Source organism: Phocoena sinus, chromosome 3 (genome assembly GCF_008692025.1).
Source record: "Phocoena sinus isolate mPhoSin1 chromosome 3, mPhoSin1.pri, whole genome shotgun sequence".
Classification (NCBI taxonomy): domain Eukaryota; kingdom Metazoa; phylum Chordata; class Mammalia; order Artiodactyla; family Phocoenidae; genus Phocoena; species Phocoena sinus.
Genome location: NC_045765.1, coordinates 96,987,323 through 97,004,283, shown reverse-complemented (window position 1 = coordinate 97,004,283; position 16,961 = coordinate 96,987,323). Strand labels below are relative to the sequence as shown.

The 16,961-nt window shown below is 38.9% G+C and overlaps 1 protein-coding gene across 2 annotated transcripts in view; it reads right to left on the bottom strand.

Annotated features, from left to right (window-relative positions):
• KIAA0825 (KIAA0825 ortholog) overlaps nt 1-16,961 on the bottom strand; it is a 416,193-nt gene that overhangs the window by 242,301 nt on the left and 156,931 nt on the right. For both annotated transcript variants that reach the window (XM_032625775.1, XM_032625773.1), the window contains 2 exons: nt 16,259-16,369; nt 1,979-2,118 (listed from right to left, as the gene is read on the bottom strand). In XM_032625775.1, the coding sequence (XP_032481666.1) occupies nt 1,979-2,118; nt 16,259-16,369 (251 nt within the window). The remainder of the gene's footprint in view (nt 1-1,978; nt 2,119-16,258; nt 16,370-16,961) is intronic.

The following is a 16,961-nucleotide window of genomic DNA, read 5'->3' as shown; positions in this document are numbered from 1 at the left end:
AGCTGGAAAGAACAGTTAAATGCATGTGCACTGGGGTGTCCTGGTTGATTCAACCTGAGAGTGGACAGATTACAGTTTTTGCAGATACCCCGGTTCCACTCCAGGATTTGATTTGCAAGAGTATTTGTATAGAAGGATAAGGGAAAGAAAGCTCCAGCTGGGTTCAGAATCCTGGGCTACCCACCATTTATCAGCTCCATGTGTCTCTTGGCAAATAACATTATCTTAAACTCTAATGTTATTTTTAACATGATGAAAATAATTATATTTACTTTATAAGGTTTTAAGAATCACGGTGCCTGACACCTAATAAGTAAACAATATATGTTGGCTAATTGAGCAATTAGTTTCCCTAGCACCTGTTTTCCCTTTAGGAGAGTGGAGTTTTAGATATTGAAGGTAAAGATAATGTTTTCAGTTCAACTCTGTAAGACTTAAGGCCCACAGAGTACGGCTTGGGGGCTAAGAGAATAAAGACAGATTCAGGGTTTTGAGAAGAGGTAACCTCTGAACTTCTCCTTGGAACACAGTGACACTGGAGGAGTTGTAGTGACCTTTGGAACCACAAGATTTTATGAATTTGAGAGCACCAGGAGAGAAGCAAAGGGTTCAGTAGTGAGGCACTTCCCCTAAGTGGCTTTTGGGAAGCAAACATCAAGGTGTACAGAAGAGAAGAATATGGGGAACTGGTCATGAGCAGATCTGAGAAACCAAAAATTCCAGAAATGACTGGAACCATCTGGACTGGGAATGCTACGAACCTCATTTGTATACCAACAGGCTGGTCGGGCCTGGTAACATTTGCCTCATTCATATACAAATATAATAACAATACGAGGCAGAGTAAGCTAAGGGCAGCAGCCACCATAACAGACACTGTGAAGTTCAGGGGAGGGAGGGAGACATCAGTGTGAGCTACAGTGTTCAGAGATCTGGAACATCAGTGGCCTTTGCCCACTGGTGGAGGCTGGGTTGTCTATGGAGGGTCTTTCAAGGAGGAAAAATGGGTGAGCCAAGGTGTGGAAGGAGCATGTGCATGGGGCTTTGGGGACAATGGCTGAAATGGGTGTGTATGTGTGCTTGTGTGTGATTGCGCGTGCATGCACACACATACACAAGAGAATAGTGGGGAAAAAGCTTACAAAACTAGGCTGGGGACATATTTGAATGGCCAAAGGACAGGGATTTGTTCCTGTAGGTTGATGGGGAACTAGAGAAAAAAGATTTTGATTAGAGAAGACTATACTGAAACTAGTGATTGATAAAAATTAATCTGGCTACACATATAGTACAGAACAGAAGAAATGTGTAGGGGTACGTGAAGATGGTTAGAAAACTCTTTATAGAGGTAGCAGGAGAGCAGTAGGATATACTAGGAGACTGGCATAACATTACTTACCATTTTCTAAAATAGTACTTAGGGGAAGAAAGAAAGTCTAAGAGAAGTATGGTCTTCTACTACTCCTCAATTTCCATTCATAATTTTCTCATGATTACTTCTCCATGCCTCAGTGATATGGCTGTAATCCATGCTTGCTTGTTCATAAGTTATATAAGCATTCTTCGTGATCCACTGAAATGTCTAATGTGGCTCTAAAGCAATCTCTCTCTCCCTTTCTCTCTCTCTCACTCTCTCAGGTCTAATTGATACTTCTGTCTTGGACATATAACTATGTTCCCATAATATTCTTAGGCATTTCAAACCCCATATATTGATATATTTCTATATTATGATAGTTTATGATAGGACAGTATTATATAAAAATATTTTTTGCTCTCATTCAGAATCCCTGAAAAAAATCTTTCCAATAGGTTTATAAAGTTACTCAATATTTTGCCTGCTGCTAACCCCACTGACTATTGATATAATGCAGTTGGTTTCATCCCTCTGCCAACATTCAAGTAGAAAAAAAAATTCCATTCAACTTGAGCAATGACTGGGTTTTTTCAGGACATTCTCATAACTACAAATACTCACTTGAGCTCTTTAGCAAGATTCTCAGTAAAAGACCATCATGATGCAGTAGGGTTTCCAGAAGCAGGTTCCAATTACAGCCTGGCTGGGATAACAGCAGTTTCAATTGACCCTCGGCTGTCAATCGTCCAGCTGATGGAGTCCTTTCAAAATGCAAGATAAAGATGGAGTAATGAAGTTAATTTATCTATGAAATTAATAGCTTTAAAGTACAGATGTAATGCTAACTCCTTTAAATGTCAATTCCTCCCAGATTACTGTGAAAATGCTTTCATGCTTGCTTACTCTAGGGCTGCTCAGGGAAGGAATTACATTTAATCTCTACTAGCTAAAAGCAAATTAACATTTGGTAACCTGCCAAATTTAAAACTGATACAAAATAACCCTGCGTATATTTCATGGAACTATGTCTGTTTTAGCTTCATGGAGCAAATAAAAATTATTTATGGATTTTTAATGCATTTATTTGTTCATTCAACAAATACATGAGTGCCTACTATGTGCTATTAACTTCTTTCATTATTCATGGAGAGAAGTTACAATGTGTTTTGGCTACTAATTTGCCATGTACTATGATTGCTGATAAAATGAAAGGAATTCAAAGCTTCTGTCAAAGGTCAACCATAATCTAATTATTTAATATGTAAAGCCTTAAATCAACATGCAATTATCAGAACCACTCTAACAGTCACACTGCTACCTACTTGGGTAATCAGTTTATCAAAGAGAAATAATTCCAAGGCAAATAAGCTTCTACTTGGGAAATTATAATCAGTGTTGAACAGAAAATTAAAATCAGGTCCCCCACATCACCACATTAATTTACCAATGAAACTGCAAGAGATAAGGAAATAAGGTAGAAACTGAACACTGATAACATTATTCACTTTTTCCTTCTAAAGTCTCAAGGTTTAGACTGGCTAAAGGTCACAGCATCTGATATCAGCTTACAACTACAACAAAAAAAGGGCAGGAAATGACCACACTCAATCTGATTGTGGAGATAAGGGTTATGGGACTAGGGTGGCACTGGGAAGGAAAGATGAGATTGAGAAATGTAAAGGTGTGAATGAGAAGACCATACGCTTTAGCGTGGAAGAAAGCAGAACAAAGAGTATCACTGAGAGAGACAATTTGCAGCATCATTTCCAGATGAAATGTACTGAGTGGTGAACCATCATCATAGTCTAGAGCAAAGGTTTCCAAAGCTTGGGCCCTGGACCAACAGCATCAGCATCACCTGAGAACTTGTTTTTGGGTTTTTTAAAATAAATTTATTTTATATATTTATTTTTGGCTGCATTTGGGTCTTTGTTGCTGCGTGCAGGCTTTCTCTAGTTGCGACCAGTGGGGGCTTCTCTTGTTGCAGAGCACGGGCTCTAGGAGTGCAGGCTTCAGTAGTTATGGCATGCAGGCTCAGTAGTTGTGGCTCGCGGGCTCTAGAGAGCAGGCTCAGTAGTTGTGGCACACGGGCTTAGTTGCTCTGCGGCGTGTGGGATCTTCCCAGACCAGGGCTTGAACCCGTGTGCCCTGCATTGGCAGGCGGCTTCTTAACCACTGTGCCATCAGGGAAGCCCTGAGAACTTGTTGAAAATGCAAATTCCCAGGCCTTACCCCATCAGAAATTCTGGGAATGGGCCCCAGAAATCTGTGTTTTAACAAGCCCTCTCCAGGAGATTCTGATGCACACTAAGGTTTGAGAACAACTGTGGAAGGCAGTGCTTTCTGGAGCACAGGTAGCAGGGATAGGCCTAGTTGGTATTATCTTTCCTGCCTCTGTGCCTTTGTGCCCATACAGATCCACCTTGGCTGCCACCTGGGCAGCAACCTCCAGATGACCCTATACTTAATCTTACCCATCCTTCAATTTGCCACAAAAATATCACTTTCTCTGTAGAGTCTTCACTAAAACTTTCTCTCCATAGCAGTCTATCTCACTCTGAATTAAAGAACTTATGGCAAGTATGCAGATTTTAGCACTTTATTATTTCATCAATTAAAGCTTTATCTCTCCACTCAGATTCAAGCCTTGTGAGCACACTTGTTTTACACCCCAAAGCTCTTACCAATGAACCAAGCACATTTAAGGCTCTGTAAATGTTAGCTGATTGACTCATATGCTCAAAAATGGGTAGATAAACTCTTAAAAAAAAGAGGATGCTTTGCCAAAATGCTGCTTTAAACAAAAGTGAGAGGATCTGAAGATGTAAAATGAAATTTAAAAGCATCTCCCCTTTGGTTTGGCTTGGGGCATTTGGAACATCTCACAACCTTATGATGCATAAAATCACCTGAACTTTGGACCAACTCAGGCTTCCCATGTGAGACAGATAACGTAACTCAAAACGGAGAAACTCCCTGGCAATTGGTGAGGCAATGTTAGCTAGACGGGTGGTGGAGAGAGAAGCGGGGAATTATTTAACCCTCAGACCAGAGGAAACAGGTCTGTCAGTTCAGCAGTTCTGAATTCCTTTGGGTATTCCCAGATTGGTCTGGCTCTTGCAGAAAATCCAAACATGGTGCCAGAGGAAAACACCACTAGGTGAGCCTTTTGGACTGAAACACTGAAGCAGATCCTCACAATGGCTGTCCCTGTTTCTATCCTAAACCCCAACTGCTGACTTCAAGAAACTTGCTTGGGGTCTGGTAGATGAAAAGCAGCTAGTTGGTAGTAAGCTGTGTATTAAAATTGACTTAGTTTATTTTAACATTTCCTACCTATGGATTTTGTTTGAGTTGAGTGCTGACTTAAGGATACATTTAATGAACTGAAAGATCCAGTTTGATGGAGTTTAGGAAAGGAAGGGGATTGTTGAGAGACAATTTGAAGAAGGAAGACAGGGGCCAGTTCATAGAGGGCCTCATTAGCCAAGGTGGGGACTTTGGACCTGTTGAAGAATTTAAGGCAGATGAGTTTCCTGACCTGGCTGCAGTATGGAGAGTGAATTGGAGGGAGGGTTGTGTTTTTGCTCAGTCCTTTAGACATGTAATGAGACAAAATAATTTGAATGTCATTTCACACCACTTATTTGAATACCTGGTTATAAACAAAACTTCTCATTTACCAGATGGGAAGCTGTTTGTTGAAATGTACCTCAATTCTTGGATCTTTCAACTTATCACAGATTTTGAAATGTACAGTAGAGTGACTCACTATAAGGAAAAATAAAAGATTACAAACATTCCTCAATCACTAAGCTCCGAGTAATAAATGCATTGAGGAGTCGGCACTGGGCATATGGAGAAGCATATGTTCCCTCATCCTTTGAGCTGGTGGAGCTGTGAAAGTGAGATTAGCCTTACAAAGAATGACAGAAAAGGAAATTTTTAATATATGTATATATGTATCAAATATGTACATGTTGACTTCCACTATAATACAAAGAAGAGAACAAAATTTATAAATCCACTGGAATGCATAAATCTTGTATTAGGAGACAGGACAAATTTATGGCTGGGTTATATCAGGCTTATACTCTAATTAGTGCTGCACTTCTGGGGCATGAAAAGGCCTAAGGAATTTTTCAAATCCAGGCAATGTTGGGGTTCAATCATTATTAGTTTATGAAACTAACAAATTATTTTTAGAGAATCATTGTTCAAAATCTTGGCTGTATTTGGGTGTGTTTACTTTATGAAAACTTATCAAGTAGTTCACTTGTAATTTCTGCAGTTTTTTATTATGTGTTCACACTGCAGTAGAAAATTTATAAAATCTTAGCCCTGTCAGTACACTATGGCTTGACTTCCAACCACAGTTGTGTGTGGGGCACAGGGCAAGCACAGACTCTGTAGGAGGTTCAGACTGCAGTAAGAGCAGCCTCACTGCTCAGGTCACATGACCTTGGGAGTCACTGTTCCTACCATATACTTAACATGCAGAAGCTGTCAGACTAGGGGAACATAGGAATGGACTCTGAAATGCACAGCTTGGGGATAACACCGAGCAGTGTTGGGCACTGTTCTTCAACACTTGGTATTTACTTTAAATGAACAGCCATTATATGGTTCTATGTCCCTAAGAGAAAAACCATATGGGTCCAGGAGCCACAGGTTCAAAGTCCTCTCCGAAGGATACTAGAAGCCACCTCCTCACCAGAGTTCCTGATTATCCACTAGGAATTTAATTTGTGTTTTCCACTCCCATAACTCCCCATAGGCTCTGGGTGAGTGGAGGTCCTGTTTCTGTGGTGGGGTGACTTGGAAAATGCACACCTCTACCAGGGGACCATGAATAAATCCACTAAACCTAATGTTATAGCTGCCTTCTAGTTATTTTTGGATTCCCATGCCAGCAGTCTAGCAGGCGAAGAAAGGAGCTACTATATTGGTAAGGGTAATAACCCTGATTATCACCGAGGAGCTAGGGTTGCTACTGCATATGGGGAGCAGGGAGGAGTACGTCTGTAACTCAAGGGATTCACCAGGGCATCTCTTGACGCTCTTATGACTGGTAATAACCGTAAATAGGTGACCAAAGTAACCACATTCTGATAAGGGAATGGTAGTTATGGTTCAACATCTCGAGGATGAAGGTCTATGTCTATGCTAGGGAAGCAACATACGCAAGCAGATGTGATGACCGAGGGTAAGGGGAAGCTAGAATAAGTGGTAGAGGAGTGTAATGATGATTAGCATTTGCAGACTCAGGAATAATGGAAGCAGGAGACACTCTAACTTGTCCCATTAACTCAACCATAATAAAACTTTTTTTTTTTTTTGACCAGCCATCACCTTGAAGAATCAATGATAAGGCCCAGAGAACTTAACATCAATAATGAGTGGATTTCAGTGGTGCAAGGGTTAGAACAAATGTCAGTGTCCCCACATCCTCTTGCCCTTACCACTCAGTTGACAATAGCCTGCCTTTTGCTGTCAGAACCTGCATTTCTCTACCTTCCAGCAAGACAGGTTGGAAGTGCCAGCAAATTAACACCTCCAGAGCAGCCTTCAACCAACGATGGATGAAAATTGCTAATAAATTCCTCAGCATCCTTGTTGCCCTGGTGGGAAAACTCTGAGATGTGCCTTTCCCACTGGCTCCAAGAATCTCCCCTGAAGGTATAAGTTCTAGTTACTCCTGTGGTAGTTGGCTTGATTACACTAATCTTTATTTGCTGTCTTTCTTTCTTTGTCTCATTTATTCATTCCCCTCTAGTGTTTCGTCCACTTAGAAAATAAACTAATTTCACTTCAATCCTTGTCTCAGGGTCTGCTTCTTGGGGAAATGCAAAATAAGACATGCATGTAGACACTTAGGACTCATCTCACTTAATGTACGTTTCAGGAATATTGGGAAAATAGTCCAAGGTCATTTCGTTAATAAATATGGCAACTGGACTTTGAACCCAGGTTTTTCTGACTTCAGAACCCATGATTATTCCACTACTCCATGTTTCCTTCCATTCAACCTGGTTGATATTTGGTGGGTAAGTTGCAGTTTCCAGCATTGAGGATGTTTGGCTCTATTCAACCTCCTGATTGAGGATACCATGTTTTTGACTCAAACTCGGGTTTGTGGTCTCAAGGCTGATTCCCAAATTGGAGCCATGTTATTTAAGGTATCTAGGGACTGATTTTGACCAGATGGTTCCTGTCACGGATTACTGGGCCAAATTTATGCCAGAGACCATAGTTACATGATTCAGAGAACAAAGGCAAGGGCATAACTAAAGAGAAATTGAGAGTGAAAGCCCTAAAGTGGGATAATGAAAGCAGAGGAGGAAAAGCTCCGTACTACTATACTACTTTTGCCTTTCCAAAACTAATCCTTCCAAATCTTTCTGGGAAGACAAATATTTAAAACAGTTCTAACATTTTCTCTTTAGTACCTGGGGAAAAAAGCTGAGGGGGGAAAACAGAAACCCAAAGTATTTTCTTCATCACTTTAATCAAGAATGTGCAAAATATATGTAGTTATAACATTGAAAATGTTTGCATATATTCTAATCTCTATAATGGGTATAGCCATGTCTCTATGATATTTATAATTAGAGATGATTCAATAAATAGAAATAAGACAGGGTTCACCTGCATGTTTATATATAGGATTTGCCTTGATTTTTAATAACTTTGTCCACTGAGGTAAACTGATACTCTTAAAGAGTCTCAGTTTTTCAGAGTTGATGGTATCCACACTACCTGGTATGCAACTTAAAGGATAGGCATTCAACCTGTGAGGATGTGAATTATTTCTTGATTTTAGTAAATTAAACTTTTTCACTTGGGATGACCCCATTTCTCGAAAATCACCCAAAGATATATTAGTGCCCCAAACTCATAGCCCTAACTCCACACTTTCGTGTTACACAGGTTAATGTACCTTATTTCTAAAAATACACAAGAATCTAATTTTAATTTTAAAAATAATGTTGATATTACATGTCAGCCACCACTTTTGGACTCCCCCAAAAGTGCTATTCTAGCACCTGAGTCAATAAGACACTGGAGACTACTAAATCACTTAACCATCCCTTTAGAGGAGCAGAAGTTATCTCTCTGGAGCCTTTAACTATTATTGGTCCTTGTCTACCAGATAATAAATATCCTGTTACAGGAGTTCAAGAAAGGTCTCCCCTGGCATCACACTTCTGATAAGTGCAGAGACTCAATGAGAAAATAGTTCAATATTCTTTCCACTTTACCATACTTGGAGCTGGTCCTCTTAACATGTTTGGATAATTGATAAGACCTTCCACTTTCTGAAACATACAGCTCTTTACTAACACAGCAGTACTGAATGATTGTTTAGTAAGCACTTATGTGATGGGTGCCTTGTAGGCACATTAGCTAATTAAATCTTCGTAACTCTGCCATGAGAATATCTCAGAAGCTAAGGGAAGAAGATGTTTCAAGATGGGGGAAGTAGACAATGGTATTATGTGCTGTTTTCAAGTAGATCAGTAAGATCATACTGTATTTATGTCTTAACTTCCTCACAAAAATATAAACTATTTAACTTTCTAAATCACACAACTATACAGGTCTGCAAACCTTGTCTGTCTAATGTGAAAACCTATAGTTGTTTCTTATTATCTCATTGCTGGTTCCATTGCTATATTCTTATTTATATAATACCTTTAAACCATAATAGAAAAGGAAAGATATGCAGAAATATCTAGCTATATCAAGTAACCAGCTCACCTGACATTTTCACTTCTTTTAGTAACTGCTCCACAAACATATGACTTTTTCTCTGAAAATCTTTTCAAAGATCCAGCTGCTTGTCCATCCACACTCTGGAACAGCCATGTTAGAGCTTTGGTGTTCAAAAGCTCCCATTACTTCTCCCCTGGCTGTTGGCTCCAGGTCAAAGCTTGGCACCTCATCAGAGTACAAGTTCTCTAAGCTCTTCTCTTCAGTCCTATGGAACAGCCTGACAGCAGCAGCTGGAAGACCAAAGTTCTCTTTTGTCCTCCTCCCCAGATGTTCTCTCCTGAGGATACTAGAAGCCACCTCCCCAACAAGAGCTTTCTTCCCATCACTGAGCTTGACCACTCAGATCAAATGTTTGAAAAGAGTTAAAAGTACCATTTAATGTGGCAATATCTGAAACAATACTACAATAACTCATTTGTTCCTTAATTCACTTAGTCATTAAACCAATATTTGTTGGCTGATTTCTGTGTGCAAGGCCATGGAGACACAACAGTAAGTAAAAAACAAACTCATTGTTTTTACAGAATTCAGCAGGGAATACATGCATGGTTTAAACGGTCATACAAATAAAGATAAAATTACAACTATAAAAACTCAATCAAGAAAAAGCAAAAGATGCTATTAGAAGATGTACGAGAAGAAGTAAGCTAGTCTTTGGGGTTGATGAAAGGCTTCCCTACAGAAGTCACACTGGAACTGAGATAGGAAGATACATTGACATTACTAGATGAAAGGGGAAGAAGATCTTTCAGGGAAAGGGAAAAGCATGGGCAAAGATCCTTTGGCAGAATGGTACATTTCATGGCAAGGAAATGTAAAAAAGGTTAATGTGTGCGGAGCAAAATCACAGGGTAGTGTGGTATCAGAAGAGGTTGCAGAGGAGGGTAAGCCACATCTATGTAGGTTTTACAGGCCATGGTAAATGTTTTGTGTATGCTTAAGGATAAAGGGGAATTCATGGAGGGCCGTGAGCTATAAGTGTGAAATGATAAAACTTAGTTTTGAAAATAGATTTTGGTTTGAGAAGTCTCTGGCTATACTTTGGAGAATATTGGAGTCAACATATACACAGGAGGAAACCAAGGAGTCACTGCAGTAGTCAGGAGAGAGGTGATGCACTAAGGCAAAGGTGGTACTATGGAGAACAGATATTAGGAGCTAAAATTAACGAGAGTTAGTAATGAACTGGATCTAGTAGAAGAGGAAGAGGGAGGTATTCAGGTTGCCGTCTGGTCTCTGCCTTATACAATCACATGCAGGTACAATTAATCAAAGTGGGGGAAAATGAAAGAGGATTAATTTGGAGGGGAGTGTCCTAAGTTCAATTTTTGTCATGTTGAGTTTGAGGTGTCTCGTGCTCACCAGGTATAAACCTGAAGAAGACATTCATGTACGATTCACACCCATGAATATATAGGTCTGTAGTCCTAGAAGAGACTGAAAGCAGAGATTTGAATTGGGGGCCACTTAAAAAGTACATGAAACCACAAACATGTGTGAGTTCACCTACAAAAGGTTCTATGATAGAATGCTAAAGATGTTCAATATTTAATAGCCAGGCCAAAGTAGATGAACCTGCAAAGAAATTTTATCGGCTATCTCTTCTCTCACCACTTACACCTAGCATATGCCTTACTTGGAGAAAAATTTTAAAATGCATTTATTGAAAGAATGAATGAACACATCTTGGTAAACTGTGTAAATGGGAAGACCCACATAGCATATAATAAAATGAAGCCAAAGGTAGCTTAATATTTAGGGAGGGGAAAAAAGCATATAAGTCCAAAACAGGATTACATTGAGTAAAACCATAATGGAAACAAAAGCATAGTAGAAAGAAATGTCCAGAGCTCAGAATGGACTGGCCATGAATCAAAACATCATGTTGTCATCATAAAAGAAAATGAGCAGTGTAAAATGAATGGACTGTTCACGCACACTGATTATGCTACTTGGATTCAGTGTCCAGTTATGACCTCCTTAGCTAAGGAAGACCTGAAAAGTATTTGGAACTACTGAAAGAACCACAAGATGATGAAAGTTGGGAAAATAATAAAAAAAAACTTTGTAATGCAACAGTATAATTGACTAAGATAGTATTCTTTCTTGAACATTTATATGAAAGTACAGTGTGCTGTCATAGTATTAACACTGAGATGAATATATTCTCCACATACCTTAGTTTAATCTAGCATGAAACTGATTGCCCTTTCTAAATCAACTCACATTGTTAGCCTGTAACACTGCTTGGGATAATGAATATAGTATATTTTACTTATTGCTTTGAAAATACATATATTTTCCCTAAAGAAAACTCTTCTAAACTCTATTCCAGGATTTCTAGGAGAACATGAAAAATTCTATTTTTACCAAATTATATACTTGGTAGGCATTCTCTAGTAACCCTATAGACAAATTTACAGTGCATACAACTATTTATGCATCTCTAACTCTTATTGTAAGTCTTAATTTCATGTCCTCCTTGCTCTGTTTCTTCCTTCTCACCTATATTTAATTCATTATCTTAATATATTTAATACTATTAAAAGCCAACTTAAGTCTTTCTGAAACAATGCACAGGTGTAAATAAATGAGCAAATAGGTGACTAAATTACTAAGATACGTCATAATATTAAATATTTTAGTCTCATCCTCACACTTTCCAAAAAAAAAGCATAATGTATTTTTAGTTTATCATCATTCAACCTATGTATATTTCCCTGAACAGTTCATTTTAGTTGCTAAGGTGAGGAATGGAGTTTTGGAGGATAATTTACGGGTGAAAAACACACAGCAACAGCTGATTTATGTGAGGAAATGGATGGAAAGGTAAAGATTTTTAAGGTCACATGATGGTGGTCTAGGAATTCCCGTTGCAATGCTTGACAAATGCAAATCAATAAGTTGAGTTGTTTTGAAACTACTTTTATTGCTATCCTGGGTTCCTCTGTTCTGAACATGTTGGATCATGAATCACATGGATCATGTCTTTCTGTGCAGATTATATGGAACTGTTAGAGAGAATAACTGTCAGAAAGTCAGGGTAGAATGGTTCATACTGTACTTACATGAAGAATTTAAAAAGGCAAGATAGAGAACCAAAGGCATTTCAGGAGAGAAAACTACATAAATAAAGGCTCAAAGTTGAAAGTAAGCAATAAATAAAAGTTAAAATTGTAGAATAACTGTGTCTTAAAGACAAGAAAGAAGACTGACAACTGGAGCAGAGAAGAGTGTTGGGTGCTCCAGGAAACAAGCCAGGCAGTGTGGGAGAAGCAGAAGCTACTGTAGGTTCTTGAGCAGTAGAATGGTGTAACAAAAACAGTTTTTAAAACATATTAAATAATAGTAAGATGGACCAGGGTTGTTGCCATGGGTTGTAGAGAAAGACTGCTTCTAAGAGAACTGTGGGAATGAATCAACTGAACATGATAATACAGTAGGAATAGGCAACAAACAGCTCAATATGGAAAGCAGAATCAAGATTCTATCCTTGAAGTGTTTAAGAATGATGTGTTCCTTATAGGAAAGACACCATGGTTAGGGGACAAGGAAAGAGTGAAAAGAAGGATCTGTTGAAGACATTATGCTGGGTTTCCAGTAATACAGTGGGTCATTCAAGAAATATGGGCAGCCGGACGTAGAATGTTGGGGTAAAGGAAGTGCCCAGAGCTAGAAATCCTCTGTAGGGCGGTTACAGGGTAATACATGTGAATCAAAGAGCATTTTAAAAAATGAGGTTTCTTTTTTCTTTTAAATTTTTTTAATCTTAATAAAATTAAGCTGCTTTCATTATAGGAAATTTGGAAAGTGCCCAGATAAAAATTAAAATTGCTTACAATCCTACCATATAAACTATAAGCTCTCTAGCATAGAGTTTTGCTTTTTTTTTTTTTTTTTTTTTTGCGGTACGTGGGCCTCTCACTGTTGTGGCCTCTCCCGTTGCGGAGCACAGGCTCCGGACGCGCAGGCTCAGCAGCCATGGCTCACGGGCCCAACCACTCCACGGCATGTGGGATCTTCCCGGACCGGGGTACAAACCCGCATCCCCTGCATCGGCAGGAGGACTCTCAACCACTGCGTCACCAAGGAAGCCCCTAGCGTAGAGTTTTTATATCCTTTCAATATTTGTTTTTCTCTACATACTTTTAAAATGCTATGTGTAGAGTAGTATGGCATAGTTCAACACTTCTCAATTGTGTGCTACCTTGCAATAATTGTTCATCCCCTGGGAAATGGGGGCTCCCATATGATGCAAGTTTGGGGAATCTGCCTACTAGATCCCTCCCTTGGAGATAAACACTATACATTAGTATATCAGGGCTCCTGCAAGTCGAATGATAAAGAGACTTTACATAATTAATAACTGACAATCTTAGATTTTTCTTGCATGACTGTTAACGTCATCCTGAACTGCTCTCCCTCTGAAAGGTGGAGGTGCAGCTGTCAGGAGCTCGGGCTTTGGAAGCAGACAAGCCGAGGTTCAGAGTCTGCCTCCCAGATTTGTTCTCTTCAGAAAGTTGCTACCTGCACATCACTTTACTCTCCATGAAAGAAGCACATGACTACTTATTTCAAAGACTGGTGTGAGGTTTGAAAAAGATAATGTATATGAAGCACTGGGCATGTCAGGTTCACAGTTATCACTCTAAAAACTAGGCTGGCTTTGATTACTACAACATTACTAACCTGCAGTTTTCCTTTGAGTATAAATCACAATGATTTGTCATTTAATATTTTTCAAAATCAACCTTTTTAACGACGCCACAGTAGTCTATCGCATGGCTAATCCATAGGTGATTTGTCTAATTCCATACTGTGAGACATTTATTTCCATGTTTTCCTTTTACAAATAATGCTTCGATGAATATCCTTGAATATAAAACTTTCTCAGCAGCTCTGATTAATTCCTTATGATTGATTCCTAGCAATGGAATTGCTGATAAAGGGCCATAAATATTTTTAAGGTTTTTTTTTTTTTTGCGGTACACGGGCCTCTCACTGCTGTGGCCTCTCCCGTTGTGGAGCACAGGCTCCAGACGCGCAGGCTCAGCGGCCATGGCTCACGGGCCTAGCCGCTTCCGCGGCATGTGGGATCTTCCCGGACCGGGGCACGAACCCGTGTCCCTTGCATCGGCAGGTGGACTCTCAACCACTGCGCCACCAGGGAAGCCCTATTTTTAAGATTTTTGATACAGTTTTATTATATTGCTCTCCAGAAAACTTGTATCAAATTGCATTTCCACTGTGGGCTGAGCAGTCACCACCATGTTCTAATCTTTGCATTAGGATAATAGTGAAGATTGATGGCTACAATCAAGCAGAAAGAAAGAAAAGTCTTATTACACTTACGTTTGCTTTAGGTATAGAAAAGAGAAAGAAGTTAAATATAAGAAGCTATTTGAAAGATAAACCCATTTACACGCTGACTTCCCAGGCCTCTAGATGGGCTGAACAGAGCAAGCCTGGAGGTGGAAGTCTTATCAGCTATGCTTAAAGAGGTAACTCCATTGGTTATAGAGTAAGATAAAAGCAGGCAATAAAAATAGATTAAACAGGTGGTGCAGTGGTTGAGAGTTCGCCTGCCAATGCAGGGGACACGGGTTCGTGTCCCGGTCTGGGAAGATCCCACATGCCGCGGAGCGGCTGGGCCCGTGAGCCATGGCCACTGAGCCTGCGCGTCCAGAGCCCGTGCTCCGCAACGGGAGAGGCCACAAGAGTGAGAGGCCCGCGTACCGGGAAAAAAAAAAAAAAAGAAAGAGATTAAACAAATGTGATAGTAACATGGAGAACAAATATGTTTAGAAGTTTGGGAACTCATCAAAAGGAAACAGGTTGTTTGTTTAACTCACACTGTAAAAGATCCAGTTGTTTAATGTGTTACCTTTGCAATAACAAATATTAAAGTCAGCTATTTAATCCTTAAAGACGTAAGAGGTATTTACATGACAGCTGCAGTGTATGGAGGTGACAGAGTATTAAGGGTGTTCCATTTCTTTCTTTCTTCAAAAAATATTTATTTATTTATTTACTTATTTGGCTGCGCTGGGTCTTTAGTTGCCGCACATGGGATTTAGTTCCCTGACCAGGGATCAAACCTGGGCCCCCTGAATTGCGAGCGCAGAGTCTTAACCACTGTACCACCAGGGAAGTCCCAGGGTGTTCCCTTTCTAGGAATCAGTCATAAGGAATTGTTCATAGATGTTGAAAATGTTTTATATGTAAGTGAAGTAACAACAATACTCTGAGGTCCTTGAAGGTAGGAGGGCAAATGTCTCATTGATCTTGGATTTCCCGTTACGTATATGAGGACAGGCACATGATAGGTAAACAGTATATGTTTATTGTGTCTATAGAGACTTGTGTATGAGGTTTTCATACCCTCTTTTTACGAGTAGGACTCTTGTTCCTCAAGAGAGAGATACAGTCAGTCAATTTAGATAGTGAAATCACGAATAGTGTATTTCTAAGATGAATCAAGAATGTGTAGGGATTAACAATATTCTCCTACAGCTATACATGATATATTTATTCACAGATACCAAGGAAAGCTACTTTCCTATGATATATTCAGCAAAGAATCAAACTGACATTCCACGTAATGCCACAAAATGTCAACAAATTACTCTGGAAGTACATTTCTTGCTTTAAATGATTTTTCTTATGTTTAAATGCCATTAATTAAATAATAAAAGTGAAAGACCCTATTCATAATTTTTAAAGTTACTCCTCTCTCAACTTTTTCCTCAGGCTCTGAGTTAGTCACATGAATTATCCCATATTACTGCTTTTTTTTTGACAATTAGCTGGAGAACTGTCAAATCCCCAGTCATAGATCAAGAAGGATGAATTTTAAAATGGCTAGGCAATTAGCTAAAATAACACTAAATTCCAAAAATTCACATTTTTCCATTACTTTAGTAAAACTATGTTAGTGGAATGATTATGAGGCCTGTATCTTGGTTTCTTGAGCTAAAGAAAGAAATATACTCTTTACTTACCTGCGTAGTGTCAAAAGTTTTAATTTCTTTTTGTAAGATGTATTTACCTCCATGGATAAAAGTTTCTATTAAACTTCAAAGGAATCAAAGAATTATAGATGGTGTAGTTTTTAGAGGTTCTCACCTGAGTAAAGAAGGGTAGAAATGTGATATGCAAGAAAGCCAATGCAATGGTTGCTTGAAAAATGGCTTTAAGGAATCTGAGGCAGAATCGTCCATGCCATGCTGAAAAGTCCTAGGGAAATAAAAATCATTATTTCAGAATATACAGGGGACATTAACTATGAAGACCATCAAAATTTATTTTTCCTTAGTATTCAAAGTTAATGATTTTACACAAAACAATATTGTGCTAGAATGGACAACGCACCCACTTCATCCACTTGGTATTTACAATTTAATAGGTGATTCAGAGGCCTCTCTGCAACAACCATTACACTTGGGAAGGTATGACAATACCATTATCATTTAATTTTAAAAATTCCCATTATAAAATTTGTCAAAAATAAATGTATGAAGAATAGTAAAATGAATACCACGTATGTCTCCCTCCCTCAATCTGAATCCAATAAATGTCAATATTTTGTCATTTTTGCTTCGTTAATGCAAAAATGTTTAGCATAAAGGTACCTCTTTTTACTCTTTAAAGTGATTTATAAATACTAAACAATTAATGAGAATTTACAATTAATTTTGTATGCTCCTAAGGGCCTACAGAAGGCGGGTAAAGAAGAATTTAACTGTAAAATACACGACTGTGATTTCAAAATTAGAACAATTTGGCCAGAATATCTGGTCTACAACTATCTTTGGAGAAGTAACTATAA